Source organism: Hemicordylus capensis, chromosome 2 (assembly GCF_027244095.1).
Source record: "Hemicordylus capensis ecotype Gifberg chromosome 2, rHemCap1.1.pri, whole genome shotgun sequence".
In the NCBI taxonomy this organism is placed as follows: Eukaryota; Metazoa; Chordata; class Lepidosauria; order Squamata; family Cordylidae; genus Hemicordylus; species Hemicordylus capensis.
The window spans coordinates 192,693,022-192,708,855 of record NC_069658.1 but is presented as its reverse complement, the minus strand read 5'-3'; the positions used below and the strand labels follow the sequence as shown (position 1 = coordinate 192,708,855).

The window sequence follows — 15,834 nt, the reverse complement described above, 5'->3', positions numbered from 1 at the left end:
AGGCAAGGCTAGCCAGCAGGCCTGATCCCATGCCTCCTCTCCTTCTGTTGATTATTCGCAGGTAAGTTGTTTGAATAAAGCTTAAGAAACTGAGCTATGTATAAGGAAGCATCTGATTTAGATCTTTTTTCTGCCATGAAGACATTCATTGGCCTTCAATAAGTCACCTCCTTCCCTTTCCCCATATCTGCAACATGATGATAGTAATGATGACCAACAGGGCGGTTGTAGGGAATATAGCAAGATTGTGTATGTGAAGTGGTCTGAGCACTAGTGTTCTGTAAGTGCTAAGTATTATTCGATGCTATGATAACCCACCGTTGCTACATCTAGGGCTGTGTCTACTTCACACTAATAAATAAGTAGATTAATTTTTTAGAAATCCTGTATCAGGAATCTAACTTGCAGTCAGTTATGTAAACTTCACACATGTAGGTCATTCCTTGCTGTTGTGGTTTACCAGTGGAAAACAAGCATGGGTAAACTTGCTCTTAGATCTTCTCTGGGGGTGGGGGGGGGGTGAGATTTAGTAGCCTCATATAAGCAGGATCTTGTTTTTAATAGGTCCTTTTAGTGAAAGATGTATTCATAATATATTCCACGTGTTTATAGTTTGTTCATGGTGTTCAAAGACAGATCTTATTGGAGGTAGAATGGAGATCTGATAAAAACCTAAATAAGTAGCAATTGTTTATTTGTATCTCATTGACTGTCAATTATTCATGTTACAGGCTAAATGACATGATAGACACACATGTACATTTACATCCCACCAGCTGGTGTTTTTTTTGTGGTGAAAATATACCAGATTCTTGAAAGAATTCCACCTCAGGGATTCTTTTTACATAGGATTCCTCAGAGAATTTTCTGTCATCTTTGAAGAGAAAGTGCCACTTGAAATACATTGGAGTTTCAGAATTAGTAAGTGTTGAGAAATGGGAGGGGCTAAGAGCCCCCCGCCCCATATACCCTACTCCAACCATTTACCCACTTCCCCTGGTTTTCTGCTGCCACCTCCCTCTATTAGGAGGACACAGTTAGGAGGGCTTGTGTCTCTGTGAAGTCAAGCCTCCCCTGACTTATCCCACCCTTGGGTGTCTGGAGGATAACATGTTCGAGTGGTAGACACGTGGGAGAGAGTTTCTCCTCGGAGCGCTTAGACAACACCAGCACATCTGATTTAACAATTAAAGCCTTCTTATTTATTGGACACTAAACAGGAATAAGGAATTTCAAGGGTTAAGAGGGAAAATGATGGGCAAATCAAAAACAACAACAGGTACATCTACCTCCTAGTAAGGATTTTAGGCTAAATTTTTTGACATTTCTCACAAAACCTCCCATCACCTCAGACTTGGTACTGTCACACAGGAGACTGTGTTCTCCATCCCACTTCAGTCAGGCCACTCACTCAGCCAACAAGGAGTGAAGATTTTGTGACAGCTCCTCCCTCGGGGGGCTCGCTAGGTGTCCATGATATTTGCTACCTGAACTGGTGGCTTGCCTCAACCATGCCTGACCAGTTTGGAGGGAAACAAATTAACTCTTTATTGGGCAACCAGAAGCCTGGTCTTAACAGTCCATCCTTTGAGTTACGTTCCTCTTTTGCTTGAGGCTAGTGATTGATTCAGCCCCTCTGCTGGAGGCCATTCAGAGCGGGTACCAGAAGTTGGAAAAGTTGGGCAGTTGGCGGGGCCCAAACCCACTATGGTTAACTGACAGCCAGCACTGCAATCTATTCTTTGCTCCCTCAGTACAGGGCCCTGGCCAGTTGGCGAAAGCAGATGCTCTCTCAGACATATTGAGGCCCTCCACCTACAGCAGGCCTGCTCAACTTCGGCCCTCCTGCAGATATTGGCCTACAATTCCCATAATTCCTGGCTATTGGCTGCTGTGGCTGAGAATTATGGGAGTTGTAGTCCAAAAACAGCTGGGGGGCCTAAGTTGAGCAGGCCTGATCTACAGCAAGTGAACTACAGAGACCCCAGCGATAGCTTAAGAGACATGAAGGCTGTTCCTCAGTGAACATGCCTCACTTCTTTTGATTGCTTAGTGGCTTTGCTTCTGCTTCCTCCCACCTCCAGTCACTTCATGGGCCATTTTAGGCCAGGCTGTTCAGCCTTCGATGCCTCCCTCAGCTTTTGCCTCATGCTGGCTGGGGGAAGGGACCCAGCCTTGAGCCAGCATCTTCTCAGCTTCCATCCATTTCAGAAAAAGTTCCAAAGAGGTGATGTCACAGTGACAAGGAAATGAATTGTGAGGCCATCATCGATCAGGGCTGCAGGCGCCAGGATCAAAGGGCCGCCGTGCGCTCAAGTTCCCGTTTACTGCTAGCCTCTCCGGGGTCCTGCGTGCCCATGTTCCCCGGAGTTACCGGAGCAACAACACGCTCTGGTGGATGCTTTGCATTTTTATTCACACCACACATGTTTCCACTCTAGGACAGAAATAATAAGAAAAACCTGTGAACCCAAATCTGCTCTTCCCAACCCCTCCTGCAATGCACACCCTCCCCCCCCCCCGGGTAGCAGCTATTTCTGGCTTCTTTAGGTTCTCAGCTCAAGACAATTAGCCAGTTAGGTTTGGTCATTTAGAGATGATTTCTGACCCCTCAGCAGGCTAAATGTCCTGCTGTTGTTGGTAAAACAACTAATATTTTTTTTCTGGGAAGAAAAATATCCTGAACTGGTAAGGCAGGCCTTGGCAAATTTTCTTTGGGTATAGGAGCCAGCCAATGTACACTTGACAAAATTACTGAACTTAGTGACGGACATTGTGGAGGGAGAGGGTAAACGGGCTTCGCATTATCCCTTTTACAAGTAACAGACTTAGAACAGGAACAGGGCTGCCTTGGACAAATTAAATAACTCTACCTTAGGGATGTGCCCAAACCACAGTGTGGAGTGCGGTTCAAGCACATTTTTGTAAAGGGTCCCAGGAACTTTAAGAAAAAGGAGAGCAGGTCCTTACCTGCTGTCCACTGCCCCATGCAGCTTCCTGCTGGGGCAGCACACAACCCAATAACCCCCTGAACTGTGCCAGCACACACATGGCATCCGTGTAGGCACAGGAGCCATTTTAGTGGTCAGCATGTTGCTGACCACACAAATGGCACCCTTGCATTCAAGAATGCCATGTGCATGCTGGTGCTGCATGGGGGGTTACTGGGCCGCCCGCCACCCCAGCTGGAAGCTGCATGGGGTGGTGGAGAGCAGGTAAGGACTTGCTCCCCTTTTTCTTAAAGTTCCTGGGACCCTTTACAAAAATGTGCTTGAACCGCACTCCACACTGTGGTTGGGGCACATCCCTACTCTTCCTCTGAAAATTCTAGTCTAGGCAGCATGGTTAAATTTCTAGTGCCGTGGCTTCCAGACTCCTGGGAATTGTCAAGTCCTGTGGTAAACGGAACATGTAAACCCCTCAGAACAGAGATGGCTGACTCTTTATTTACCAAGTATGCACAAGTCAAGTCTGACGTATAGAATAGCTCCGGTTTAGGGCACACTATAGCACAAATGTGGGCAGGTCCCAATGCCTTGATATGGTTTTGCCTGTTGGTAGTAGTCACATTTCCAACTTTGCACACTGATTTATCTGTTAAAGAACCCTTGACAGGGAATTCTGGGGTAAGTTCTAGAGCAGTAAATAAGAACATAAGAACAGCCCTGCCGAAGGCCCATCTAGTCCAGCATCCTGTTTCACACAGTGGCTGGAAGCCTACAGGCAGGAGTTGAGGGCATGCCCTCCCTCCTGCTGTTAGTCCCCTGCAACCGGTACTCAGAGGCATCCTGCCTCTGAGGCTGGAGGTTGCCTTTAGCCTTCTAAATAGTAGCTAATGATAGACCTCTCCTCCATGAAGTTATCCAAACCCTTCTTAAAGCCATCCAGGTTAAAGCCAGTCAGTTAATCATCTGATGTATTGACCTCCTCTGTTGAACACCACCACTGCCCTGTTCAAACGGAGGGTGTGACCTGACGTAGCATTTCACAACCAGTGTGCCACGGGATGCTGGCTGGTGTGCCACACTGTCTCTCCCTATAATTCATGGGAAAGGGGACAGCCTCTTCCCAATGCATAAATGAGTGAGTTGGCTGCAAAAGCCTGGAATTTAAAATCCTTGTGTTTGTAGCTAACCTGCTCCTTTATAGGAATGGGGTGTCTTCTTCCCTGTCCACTATGATTCAGTTCCAAACACCACCTGTAAAATTCCCCACATTTTGAGCTGAATTGCTCCTTGACTGGTGCAGAAAGGAGCAATTCAGCTCCAAATGCAGGGAATTTAAATTATGGGCTTTTGCAGCGGAGTCACTGCAAAAACAACTGTGTGGCAGCTTTGCTGCCACAAAGAAGGGGGGATATTTTAGGGGGGCAGTGTGCCCAAATTTGGGGGTGTTTGGGTATGCCTCAGGGCACATAAAGTTTGGAAAATACTATCCTAGCACAGCCAGTGCTCCCCTCTATCTGCCCCTTGCCAGTGAACAGGAATACCTCCAAAAATTCTCCTTCTTCCAATTTCTCCCTGGATCATGGAGTTTGGAAACATTTGGTTTTGCTTCTGAATTGAAACCAATGCATTAAGGATTCTCCATTGCTCTTTTGTGGTGTGCAATAGTTTGCTGTAGCTTTCAGTTCTTTTTATCAGTTTTTTCAGCCTTGATGTGCTCATACACATAATTTCATTCAGATTCTTCCTGGGCAGAGCTTTACCATTGCCCAGATGCACTAGTGTACATGCCTAGATACCACAAAAAAACCAAACAGTATATTAGTACACATTCTTGTCTTCTTTTTGTGTAGTGTTTTACCAATGTGCAGGAACACGTGAGCACACTACACACAGAAAAGAAGCTTGATTAAAAAATGTGTAAATTACACCAAGTTTGCTTTTGCAGTGTTTTACCAATGCACACATAGATACCAATGAAGCAGAAGCAGCTGAGGTGGGGGGAGATGCAAGGGAACTGAAAGCCGAGGCAACTTGTTTACACTCTGAAATTTGGATTTCTAGAGATTTGCCTGATAAAACTGAAATTTGGGACTCAGGGCAGTCCACACCAGAAAAGGAAGAAAGGAAGGGGAAATCCTTTTATCCTTAGATAATTGGCACTGGTGGGCAAAGTTTTAGGAAAGCTTCTCCACCATGACTGACATCTCATTGAGAAACCCTTTGCAAGAGAAGCAAGTGTGCATGTTGGCCTGTTGCTGTGCCATGGTCAGACCACTGGGCCCTCTGGATCAAAGTTTAGATCTGCCACAAACCTTTGCTGAAGATTCTGGGGCAAGGAAGATGGTTCTGGAAGATGGTACTTCAGTTCATGCAGGTACTCCTTGCCCCACTCTGTGTAGACAGCAAAACATCTTGAGCTAGTTCTAACCAAAATCCTCCCATCATTACATGTGCTGTGACGTCAACATATAACCCCCATGTAACAATGGCCATTTAAGTTGACCAATCAGATTCTCTCATTCTGTATCCTAGAAAACTTTTATTGTCTCACTTCTGCATGCCTGCATGTTTCTGTCTGTGAGAGCGAGAGGGCAAATGGGCCAAAAAAGATAAAGTAAAAAAAGTTTGGCTGATTAAAAATCAACTGTCAACTGGATTGTAACAAAAGTGGATGGCATAGCAGTGGAAATAGGGAGGAGAAACAGGATAAAAAGAGTCACCTCCCAGGCTGCTCCAAAGGAACTGGGAACAAAGCATGATGGGAATTGTGGTTTTTGAGTTGAATACTGAAGCAAAAGGAAAATAATGACAAAGCAGTTTTGACGCATCTTTGGGATTTTGAAATGATGGGTAAGAATCTGGACAAATATATATATATATTTATCTGAAACTTCATGATTTGATTCCAAATAAGGACTGTCTGGTATTTTTCTTAACAGGATAGAGTCCATACGCCTCCTGGTTCTCAACCCAAAAATTCATTCAGCTCTCCAGAGGCTGTTGTTAATTCCTTATCATAATTCCCGCTGTTGCAATAAAGTTATTTAAGGGATTTGAGGCTGGCTCATGAATTCCTGATGTTGCCCAACAGTCATCCAGCTTCCTGAAAAGTTTTGAAATTCTTACCAATTTTTCTGTGTTCTGTTGAGGAGTGACATGTTTTTCAGATATGTATTCTAGCTGCGTTTCCAGAATGCTCAGAAAGTTTCCAAGTTTATCCAGATTATTCAAAAGTTGCCATTTAAAGTTTTCAGCTCTTTTAAAAATGGCATTGTTTCATGGTCTAGGTCAGGATAGGCAACCTTGGTTCTCCAGCTGTTGCTGAACTACAACTCCCATCATCCCCAAAATGAACTTGGGGATGATGAGAGTTGTAATTCAGCAACAGATGGGACTTTTACACACAGCAGGCTTTACTGCAAGTTTACTGGGAGGCTTTACTGTGAACTCGAAGTTGTCCCAATAAACTGACTCATATAGTGGATTTTTTAACCCTGGATACAGGAACAGAGGAAGCTGCCATATACTGAGTCAGACCACTGGTCCATCTAGCTCAGTATTGTCTCCACAGACCGGCAGCAGCTTCTCCAAGGCTGCAGGCAGGAATCTCTCTCAGCTCTATCCGGGAGATGCCAGGGAGGGAACTTGAAACCTCCTGCTATACTCTTAACACGCAGTGAAAAACCCAAATTGTGTGTGAACTGCTCCCTGATAACTCACAGGGACTTCAGGGTAAATCTGACTGGTACTTGAACGTACCCCCTCCATTCCGTAGGTTATGCAAGTTAAAGAGCTAAAGCCCCGTGTGAAAAACTTTGGAGATCTGGGTCTTTAAAGGAGCATTGGTTTCCCCATACGCCCACAGTTAACTGCATAACCTAGACTTCCATCTCCTACTTTGTACTGCAACCTTTTTCTCTCTAGCCCCCACCAGTTAGGTTGTGTGTTGTTAGGAGGAACTAGAAGCCACCAGCCATCAAAAGCCATTTAAACTATCTCTTTAGCTTTTCTCTCTTTTTTTTAAGACTGGAGATTATTATCTCTTCACCTAATGCAACACAGTAGCATAATTACAGAGTCAGCCAGTACAATCCAGTAAGCAAATCTGCACATGCAGCTCCTGCAGATGTAAATATACAATGCACTGGCATCACCGTGCTCATCTGTGTCTAATTGCACCAGATGGACTCCATCTGGGGCATCTGCCTGAGTGCATAGCATGAGACTAGAGCTGAATAGGGGAGTCTCTCTCTCTCTCTCTCTCTCTCTCTCTCTCTCTCTCGGGCAAAAGCAGAGGCGCTCGGTACTTTATGGAATGGTTAATGAATTGCCTAGGGACTGCGGAGCGGACCTGAAGGGAAGCACCCTCTGGCCTCTGCCATGGGTCAGAGGATTAACAGCTGCTGAGTTATGTGCATGTCTTTGTGTTTAAAATTATTACTATATGATTACAATCTTTTGCATGCAAACTGCCTTGCAAATCTTTTTACTGTAAGGCAGGGTATAAATCTAAAACAAATAGTTCATGGTCTAATTCTTGGAGAGAGGTTGGTTCTTGACATGCCTTGATTAGACTGAGCTTTGAATCTCAGGCTTGGTCCTCTGTGTCTCTACTTCACATTTTGGATGCTTACATATAGATTATTATTATTATTATTACATTTTATATCCCGCTCTTCCTCCAAGGAGCCCAGAGCAGTGCACTACATACTTAAGTTTCTCTTTCTCTGTGAAGTAGGTTAGGCTGAGAGAGAAGTGACTGGCCTAGAGTCACCCAGCTAGTATCATGGCTGAATGGGGATTTGAACTCGGGTCTCCCCGGTCCTAGTCCAGCACTCTAGCCACTATACCACGCTGGCTCACATTATTATTCTGCTGATTTCTTGTTCTTGGACTTTTTAAAGATTGGAATTGTTTATATTTTCTGATAATTTATCAATTTATTAATAGTCAAAGTTTATCAGAGAATTTATCATTAATTTATATTTGAGTATAATTTCTGATAAATTATCTTTGACTATTTTTGAATTAAACTCTATTAATTTTTTGAATTACATTTGACAGGTGGTTGTTTTATATTATAGTTATGGATATATTTTATGTTGACTGAAATAATATTTATGTTTTGTGTTTGATGCTTTCTTATTGCTGTGAGATGTTTAGAGCTCCATTTTGTTAGAAAAGCAGCAGAGAAATATTAAATCAAGTCAAATATGTATAAAATCAGTTTGGGAGATCCTTTTCTTTCCCAGATGTACCCCAAAATTGCAGCATTAATAATTCAGCCAAAGTTAAGCACTATGAAGTCCCACTGCCATTCAACAGGAGGATGAAGCAGGTGCTTAAATGTCTCATGTTCAAACCAGTGCAATTTCAAAAGTGTTTCATAATGGTTGGAATATGCTCATGGCTCATCATGTAAAACTACACACACGGAGCGTTGCTCTTCAGTAAAAATATTGAAAATCCATATATATAACTAAAATGGCCATTTGAGACACAATTCAGCTACCAAAACTAAGCATTTTGAAGTTCTGTTGATTGCAGGAAGTGAAATATTTAAGCAAGTGTTCAACTTTTTGTCAGGGATAAATCATCTTGAAGTAAGGTACATGAGGTTTCCTACCAATGATTTTCAGTTTAGTGAGGGCAAATGAATGGGCAGAAGCAGACCTTCCACCTGCACTTGCTAAGTGAAAATAAAGCTTTATTATTTATATTTTCATTGTCCATTAGAATAATAATAATATCTTTTGTAATTCTGTGGGGCCTTTAAAGCTTGACATTGCTTAGGCCTCATTATGTCACAATCCCGCCCTGCATTACTGACTGAGTCTGGATGCTACCCATAATCGATATCTCTCTTAGAACACTGATGTTCTTTTCTAAAGAATATCACTATATAATAAATTTAGGTCACAACTCTCCCACCCCCACCACATGCACATCTGTGTGCACAAGAGAAGACTCCCACAGTTAATGCCTCTGGGTATGCTAAGCTGCTTGGAAATTAGTAAGCATGTTCAGAATGATCACACTACCCATAACTCCTACACATCAAAGAACAGTGGCCAACCCCACTAACTGTGGAGAGGTGTTTCATGCAAAGCACTTCTGCAATGCTTAGTAATCGCTGCATGGGTGGGTAACAATTTTCATAAATCTCCCTTTCCCCTAGAACTGCTCATTATCATCCATATATACATCCCTTATAAATATTTGCTGCATCAATAAGAGAGAGGGATCTACCTCAGTTAAAGACAGAGGTGAATTAGATATGGCTGTGAGAACTGGAAGATGAACAGTAGCTGCAAACAAACTCCTCAAAGGGCTTTCACCTCTCCACTAGTCTAATCTTCATTCTGCTGTGGGTCAGCCTCAGCCAGCTGTTTAAGCTTCACAAACTGGCCTCATCCAAGCAGGCTCTGTCTACCAGAGCATGAAGAACTGATGGAATAATATTTCCTGCTTTCCACCCAATGTGTGATGTTTTCACTGTCCTGTGCTGCCCATTCCATAGCCTTGCTTTCCAATACGTTCAGCACTGCCCCCCACTCCGGTCCTTTTGATTGCTAAAGTAAGCTAAATGAAGCACATGGGTGGCTAAAGAAGCCTCACGTATTATTTTTATTATTTGCACTTTGCAGTTCCAGAGCACCAAAGCACAATAGAATAATAATATCATAGAGCTGGAGGTGGCCCTGTAGGCCATCTGTTATTATTCATGACTAGCTTAACCTGCACACAGCATCTCCAAGCTAGTACTTGATTGCTCCCCTCACCTCTGCCACAGCCCTCCTCACCTCAGAGATCTCTTCACCCTCACCAGTGAAAACACCTGAGCCGCACTCCTCCTCCTCTTTCATGCCATTGCTTCCATCCCCCTCACCTCTCTTGGTCATGGCTGCAGCGTTGCTGTTGCCTATTGGCCAAGCTGCAGCCCCTTATCCCCAGAGACCTCCCCACCCTCACCCAAGCTCCACTCCTGCTCCTCCCCACAGGAGCAGCAGGAGCAGCAGCAGCTGACAGACCCTTTCTTGCTGCCGCCACTGCCATGGTCCCTTATTCCTCTCAGGCTCAGCCCCGTCCCTTACCCTTCCTTTTTTCTCTCCTCCTCCTCCTCCTCCTCCTCCTCCTCTCTCTCTCTCTCTCTCTCTCCCCCCTCTGTCTTTCTTCCCCTCCCCTCTCTCTCTTTCTCTCTTTCTTCCTGAGTTAACAGATCTTGTTCATTGTGTTTCCTCATCTAATTCACACTACAGCAGCCTCCTTCTCCTGAAGGAGCTCTTTCCTTCCTCACGACCCCTCCCTTCGCACACCCCTTCCCACTATCCTTTTATATAGAGAAATTCCTCTCCTCTACAATCAAGAACATCATCTGACCAGTAACAGTTGCATTCAAACTGACCTTAACCATCACAGTCTCCTCCCCGCTATCTGCATATGGAATCCCCACTGCCCAATCACCATGGTGCTTCTGCTCTCACAGACTCCTCCTCCCTATCTGCATATGGAATCCCCACTGCCCAATCAGGTGCTTCTGCTTGTGAACTCTCGCGAGAGCTGCCACACATGGGATTAGTCACAGGTACACTTTAGAGAATTATATATACAGATATTTTGATCCCACTTTTCTACAAAACCTGCACTCAGAGTGGTGTGTAATGTTAAAAAAAAAGTTAAACACAACAAATATAATTCAATTAGAATGCAACAATACTATAAGACACAAGCAAGCAAGAAACAATGTCGAAACTAAAAACACATGGCAACAGGAGACCCCTATAAGCTCATTAGCCACCAAAGGTTTGTCTTAGAAGATGAGTTTTCCCAAGCTTGCAGAAAAAAGCAAATGAGGAGTGTTCTGCAATACATGTGCCACCACTGAGAAGGCTCTATCTCAGGTTACCACCAATCTTGCTTTGTGTAATGACCTGCCTTGGCCGACTGCCCAGCAACTGCGAAAACGACTCTTAGAGAGGGGAAGGGAGACCTAACAGATAGGGACGGAAAGTCAAACATAGCCAGAAATCAACACCGGAGAATGGATGAACAGAGAGTCATAAACATTGCCAGAAGTTTACACGGGAATTCCACAGGATCAGGGTTAAACACAAAACGGGGTCAGACAATAACAAATAGGTCCAGATTTCTAGGTCAAGGTTGCTCACGGTAGGGCTAGTCACCATGGACATTGTTTCCAGCACAGACCCAGCTTTCAGGCTGCTCTAAACCGGTAGTGTCCCGAGTGCTCCGCCCATCACTGCAGCTGGGCCTTTTCAGCGAGTTGTAGCCAGCCTCTCCAACCTATAGCATTCCTCCCTCTGAGCCTCTACTCTGGCCAAGTGTCACTGTCTGGGATCTGGGGCAGGCACCTCAACTTCAGTGGCCTTGGAGGCTTCATCAGGAGGAGGGAGGGAAGGAGGCAGAGGGGCCTGCAAGCCTGTCAGCTTTGGCTCTGTTGAGTCGACTGGAGTTTCAGCCTGCTTCCCCTGCTCTGGGTCTTCATCTGAGGAATCCTCCTCCATGACCCCTATGGGAGTCATCACACTTTGGACGGCAGGGGCACCTGAAGCAGGAACCCCTCCCAAGACCTTCATGCTTGTACAGGTCGATAGTGGAAGGAGGTAATCCTTAAGATACCCTGTTGGCTACAATCCATATAGGGTTTTAACAGAAATGAAAAGCATATTGAATTGTGCTTAGAGACAAACTGAGAGTTAGTGTAGATGATGTAACTTGGAAGTCACACATTTACTGTAACTAGCTCCTGAAAGCAGCCTCGATGCTGCATTCTACATAATTGGTGTTCTCAAACACTTTTCAAGGAGGACAATTCCATGCAGAGTTCCTATTACAAAAGTCAAGCCTCAGAAGGGACCAGGACATAGGTGATATTGGTCTGCCAGATCCCATAGTCTCCGAAAAAAGACACAGGTGACACTGAGTATAACCACTCCTGGCCCCAGCTGCCCCTTGGACATCTAGGAGTAAGGCCTGGTTGAGGAATACTCCCAAGCTGCACAACTGATCCTTTAGGGGCAATACTATCAGAGCAGGCAAATTAGACTTTTTAGCAGGCAGATTAGCTCTCCTACTGACTAGCAGCACCTCTGTCTTGTCCAAATTTAATTCCTATTCTTTTTTCTGTATAAATAGCTTTGAGAACTTTTGTTGGAAATCAGTATATAAATATTATTGTTTATTTACACAGTCAGACAGGTGTTATTGACTGGTTTGTTTTATCCAGACATCGAGTCCTTCCCAAGGACCTGCGATGGCTGGATTTTATTAACAATGTTGTTGCTGTTATTACAGATATTGTCGCAGAATATAGGCTATTCCCAGTAAAGTTGCTTTTTGTAATTGCCTGATGGTGATTTCTGTGGCCCCTATGGTGTTGAGGTGCTCTTCAAGTTGTTTTGGAATTGCACCCAGGGCACCAATTACCACTGGGATTATTTTGGTCTTTTTCTGCCACAGCCTTCCAAGTTCAATTTGTAGATCTTTGTATTTGGTGATTTTTTCTATTTCTTTTTCTTCTATTCTGCTATCCCCTGGTATTGCTGTGTCGATTATTTTAACTTGTTTTTCTTTCTTCTCAACTACAGTTATATCTGGTGTATTGTGTGGCAGATGTTTGTCTGTCTGTAGTCGGAAGTCCCATAATATTTTTACATCTTCATTTTCTTCAACTTTTTCAATTTTATGGTCCCACCAATTCTTGGCTATAGGTAGCTTGTATTTTTTGCAGATGTTCCAGTGTATCATCCCTGCTACCTTGTCATGCCTTTGTTTGTAGTCAGTCTGTGCGATCTTTTTACAACAGCTGATTAGGTGGTCCACTGTTTTTCATCTGCTTCTTTACAAAGGCGGCACTTGCTGTTTGTTGTGGATTTTTTGACTTTGGCTCTTATTGCATTTGTTCTTGTGCAGCCAGTATTAAACCCTCAGTTTCTTCTTCAAGTTGCCATTCTTAAGCCATTGCCAGGTCTTGGTGATGTCTGATTTTCCACTTATATTGTGCAAATATTGACCATGCAGTGGCTTCTCTTTCCATTTTTCTGCTCAGTTCTTGACTTGTTCTTTCTTGTAGGCCTACCTTGTTTGATTGGTGTTGAATAGTTTTGCATTATTGACCATTTGAAGTGCATCTTCTTCACTGTCCTTGATATATTCTTCAAGGCCTCTTTTCTCCTCCTCTACTGTTTGATGGACTTGCAGCATTCTTCTTCCACCTGAGCTGCGAGGGAGGTATAGCCTATCGACATCACTGCGGGGGTGCAGAGCATGATTGATGGTCATGATTTTCCTGGTCTTATGATCTAGCGTCTCTAGCTGTGCCTGGGTCCAGTCTATTATTCCTGCAGTGTATCTGATAACAGGTATAGCCCAGGTGTTTATGGCTTGTATGGTGTTCCCACCATTGAGTTTGGACTTGAGGGTTTTTCTAACTCTCCTGATGTATTCACTTCCAATTTTTATTTTAACTTAAGTGTGTGCGATGTTATCAGCCTAGAGAATGCCCAAGTATTTGTAATGTTCTTTCATCATCATCATCATCATCATTATTTAATTTATATATTCAGTTTGTGCACCTACATTCAGTCTATCACTGTCTCCAGACAGCTGTTTGAAACCTTCACCGCTTCCTTGGTACCAGTGGGTGGAGCTAATGGAATTCTGTGACGATGAGTGGAGAAGGAGGGCTTTAACAAAAAGAGCGGGAAGATTCGCAGCTTGGACAATCCCTTCTGCTTCTGAGGGGGAAATCTGTCTAACTATCTCCACAGAATAAAATGCTGAAACTCTGTGAGCCCTTTCTCACTATCGGTGAGAAAGGATTACAGGGTGAGCAGGGAGGAAGCCTTGAAATGCTTACCTCCCCACAGGCAATCCAGGCTACCCTCCCTGGGAGTTATCCAGACATGGCTTCATACTGTCTGGTATCCAAAGAGCTAATCTGCTTTGCTGCAGATTCACAGCTGTTTGATTTGGGTGATTAGATGGACTGTTCACATAGGGTGGGTACCTCTCCCCATACTTTTTCCTCTGTGTGTTCCCACAGCTTGCTCTGGGTTTTTCCTCCAAACAATCACATACCAGGAGGAGGCAAGAGACACCTCCCTTCATTATTTATCATCATCATCATCATTATCATCATCATCATCTATATATTTAATTCTCTTAGGCATATCCATCACTAATCCCATGTGTGGCAGCTTTCGTGAGAGAGCTGCCGATTAGCGATGAGGACCATTAGGGGTGTGTCCGAACCGGTCTGGAGGCCATTCTAAAGGCCTCCGAACTGCCGGACCGGTTCGGACCTGGCCGGTTCAGGTCCGGGTGGGGGGGTCTTCCTTTAAGGGTGGGAGGGCTTGCTTACCCCTCCCACCTCTTTGCCCCCTCCAGCACCCGTATTCTACAGTGTAATTGGGGTGCTGGAAACCAGCTGCCCCCACCGCCCCCCCGGGAGCGGATTAGGGCCAAAAGTTAAATACTGGCCTCTTCCCGGCGGGTAGACCGGGCCTCCGGCGGAAGTTCCATCCGGCATCCTATCGCCCGCGCCCGCGCCCAAGGCCCCAGTTGGGCCGGGACTTTGCCGAGAGAGGAGCTCTGTTCGCGAGCTCCTCTCTTTTTTAGAAAACAATGTGGTGAGCACTCGGGGGGGCGGGGGGGAGGAAGGGGGGCGGCGGCAGTATTTAACTTTTGGCCCTAATCCGCTTGCGGGGGGGCGGCGGGGCGGCTGGTTTCCAGCGCTCCAATTACACTGTAGAATACGGGCGCTGGAGGGAGCAAAGAGGCGGGAGGGGTAAGCAAGCCCTCCCCGCCCTAAAAGAAAGGCCCCCCCTTCGGTGCCGGTCCAGACTGCTCCGGACCACGCACATCCCTAAGGACCATGGGGGAGGAGAAGCAGCGGCCCGGCAAATGGCTGGCCACGGGGGGTGGGTTGGGTGAAGACAAGTGGCCAGTGGATAGGTGAGCACCCCCTGCAGGCAGGTAGCCAGAGCGGACGCGACTGGCGGACCGGCCAGAGTGGCTGCAAACAGCAGGTGGGCTTGGCAGGTGGGCAGCCGCAGTGGCCGCGACTGGCAGGTGGGCAGCTAGAGCGGCTGCAACCGGCAGGTGGGCCTGGCATACAGGTGGCTGCAGCAGCCATGGGCAGCCAAGCGGCCGCAAACAGCAGGAAATAAGATGGGGGCAGGGAAGAAGAAGGAGGAGGAGGAGGAGGGGGGAGGAGGAGGAGGAGGAGGAGGAGGAGGAGGAGCCTACAGGCCGGGGGAGAAGAAGATGGGCGGTGGGGAAGAATGTGGTGGGGGCGGGCAAGCAAAAAAGTGGTGAGGGGTGGGAGGACTAGAGGTGCAGATGCTCTGCGCCGGATCAGCTAGTTATTATTATTTTAGTTTGACAGCCAGTGTTCCGCAAGATTGACTAGTCAAAACAACAGAACGCTTAACGTGAACCAGCCGAATCTGACACAAATCTTTACTGATTTTTATAACGAGCTTGCCTTTCTGACTGTCTTCATCACCTCATGTCCCCTCACCCCATTCCAGAACATTTACGAGGCCATGGGAGTTTAAAGTAGAAATCATTGCTTTCTCTCTGTGATGAAGAAAAATGCAGCCTCATGGAATCAGCTCAAACACAAAGGGCTCAGGTTACATTGAACCTGTAGTCTCCATTGTTAAGCTTCCAGGCCAGCATCCTCCAACAACATCTGCATATGTAAAGCCTGGTAAAGGGGAGTGAATGTTTCCAAAAGGTAACAAAGATTTCTTACATCAAGAAACAGGTGTGCAGAGCAGGGTTGGCTTTCCCTTGCCTCCATGCCCATGGAATTCTCCACTGAGACGAGTGACACAAAGAGCAGAATCTCCCCCTCTCC

The 15,834-nt window shown here is 45.5% G+C and overlaps 1 protein-coding gene and 1 long non-coding RNA gene across 3 annotated transcripts in view; one reads left to right on the top strand and one right to left on the bottom strand.

Annotated features, from left to right (window-relative positions):
* Window positions 1-1,179: 1,179 nt before the first annotated feature.
* On the bottom strand, window positions 1,180-10,379 carry LOC128346515 (uncharacterized). The gene is made up of 3 exons (XR_008317004.1): window positions 10,354-10,379; window positions 5,261-5,339; window positions 1,180-2,437 (listed from the first exon to the last, which is right to left on the bottom strand). It is a non-coding gene; the product is annotated as an uncharacterized LOC128346515 (long non-coding RNA).
* Window positions 4,964-15,834, top strand: part of LOC128346514 (twist-related protein 2-like) — a 38,820-nt gene continuing 27,949 nt past the window's right edge. Inside the window, exon 1 of one of the 2 annotated variants that reach the window (XR_008317001.1) lies at window positions 4,964-5,798. Coding sequence is in view for 1 of the 2 variants with exons in the window: in XM_053299921.1 (XP_053155896.1) it covers window positions 13,745-13,778 (34 nt within the window). In the remaining variant the exon portion in view is untranslated. Of the gene's footprint in view, window positions 5,799-13,548; window positions 13,779-15,834 lie in introns of those variants that run through there. The other variant, XM_053299921.1, reaches the window with a different exon arrangement.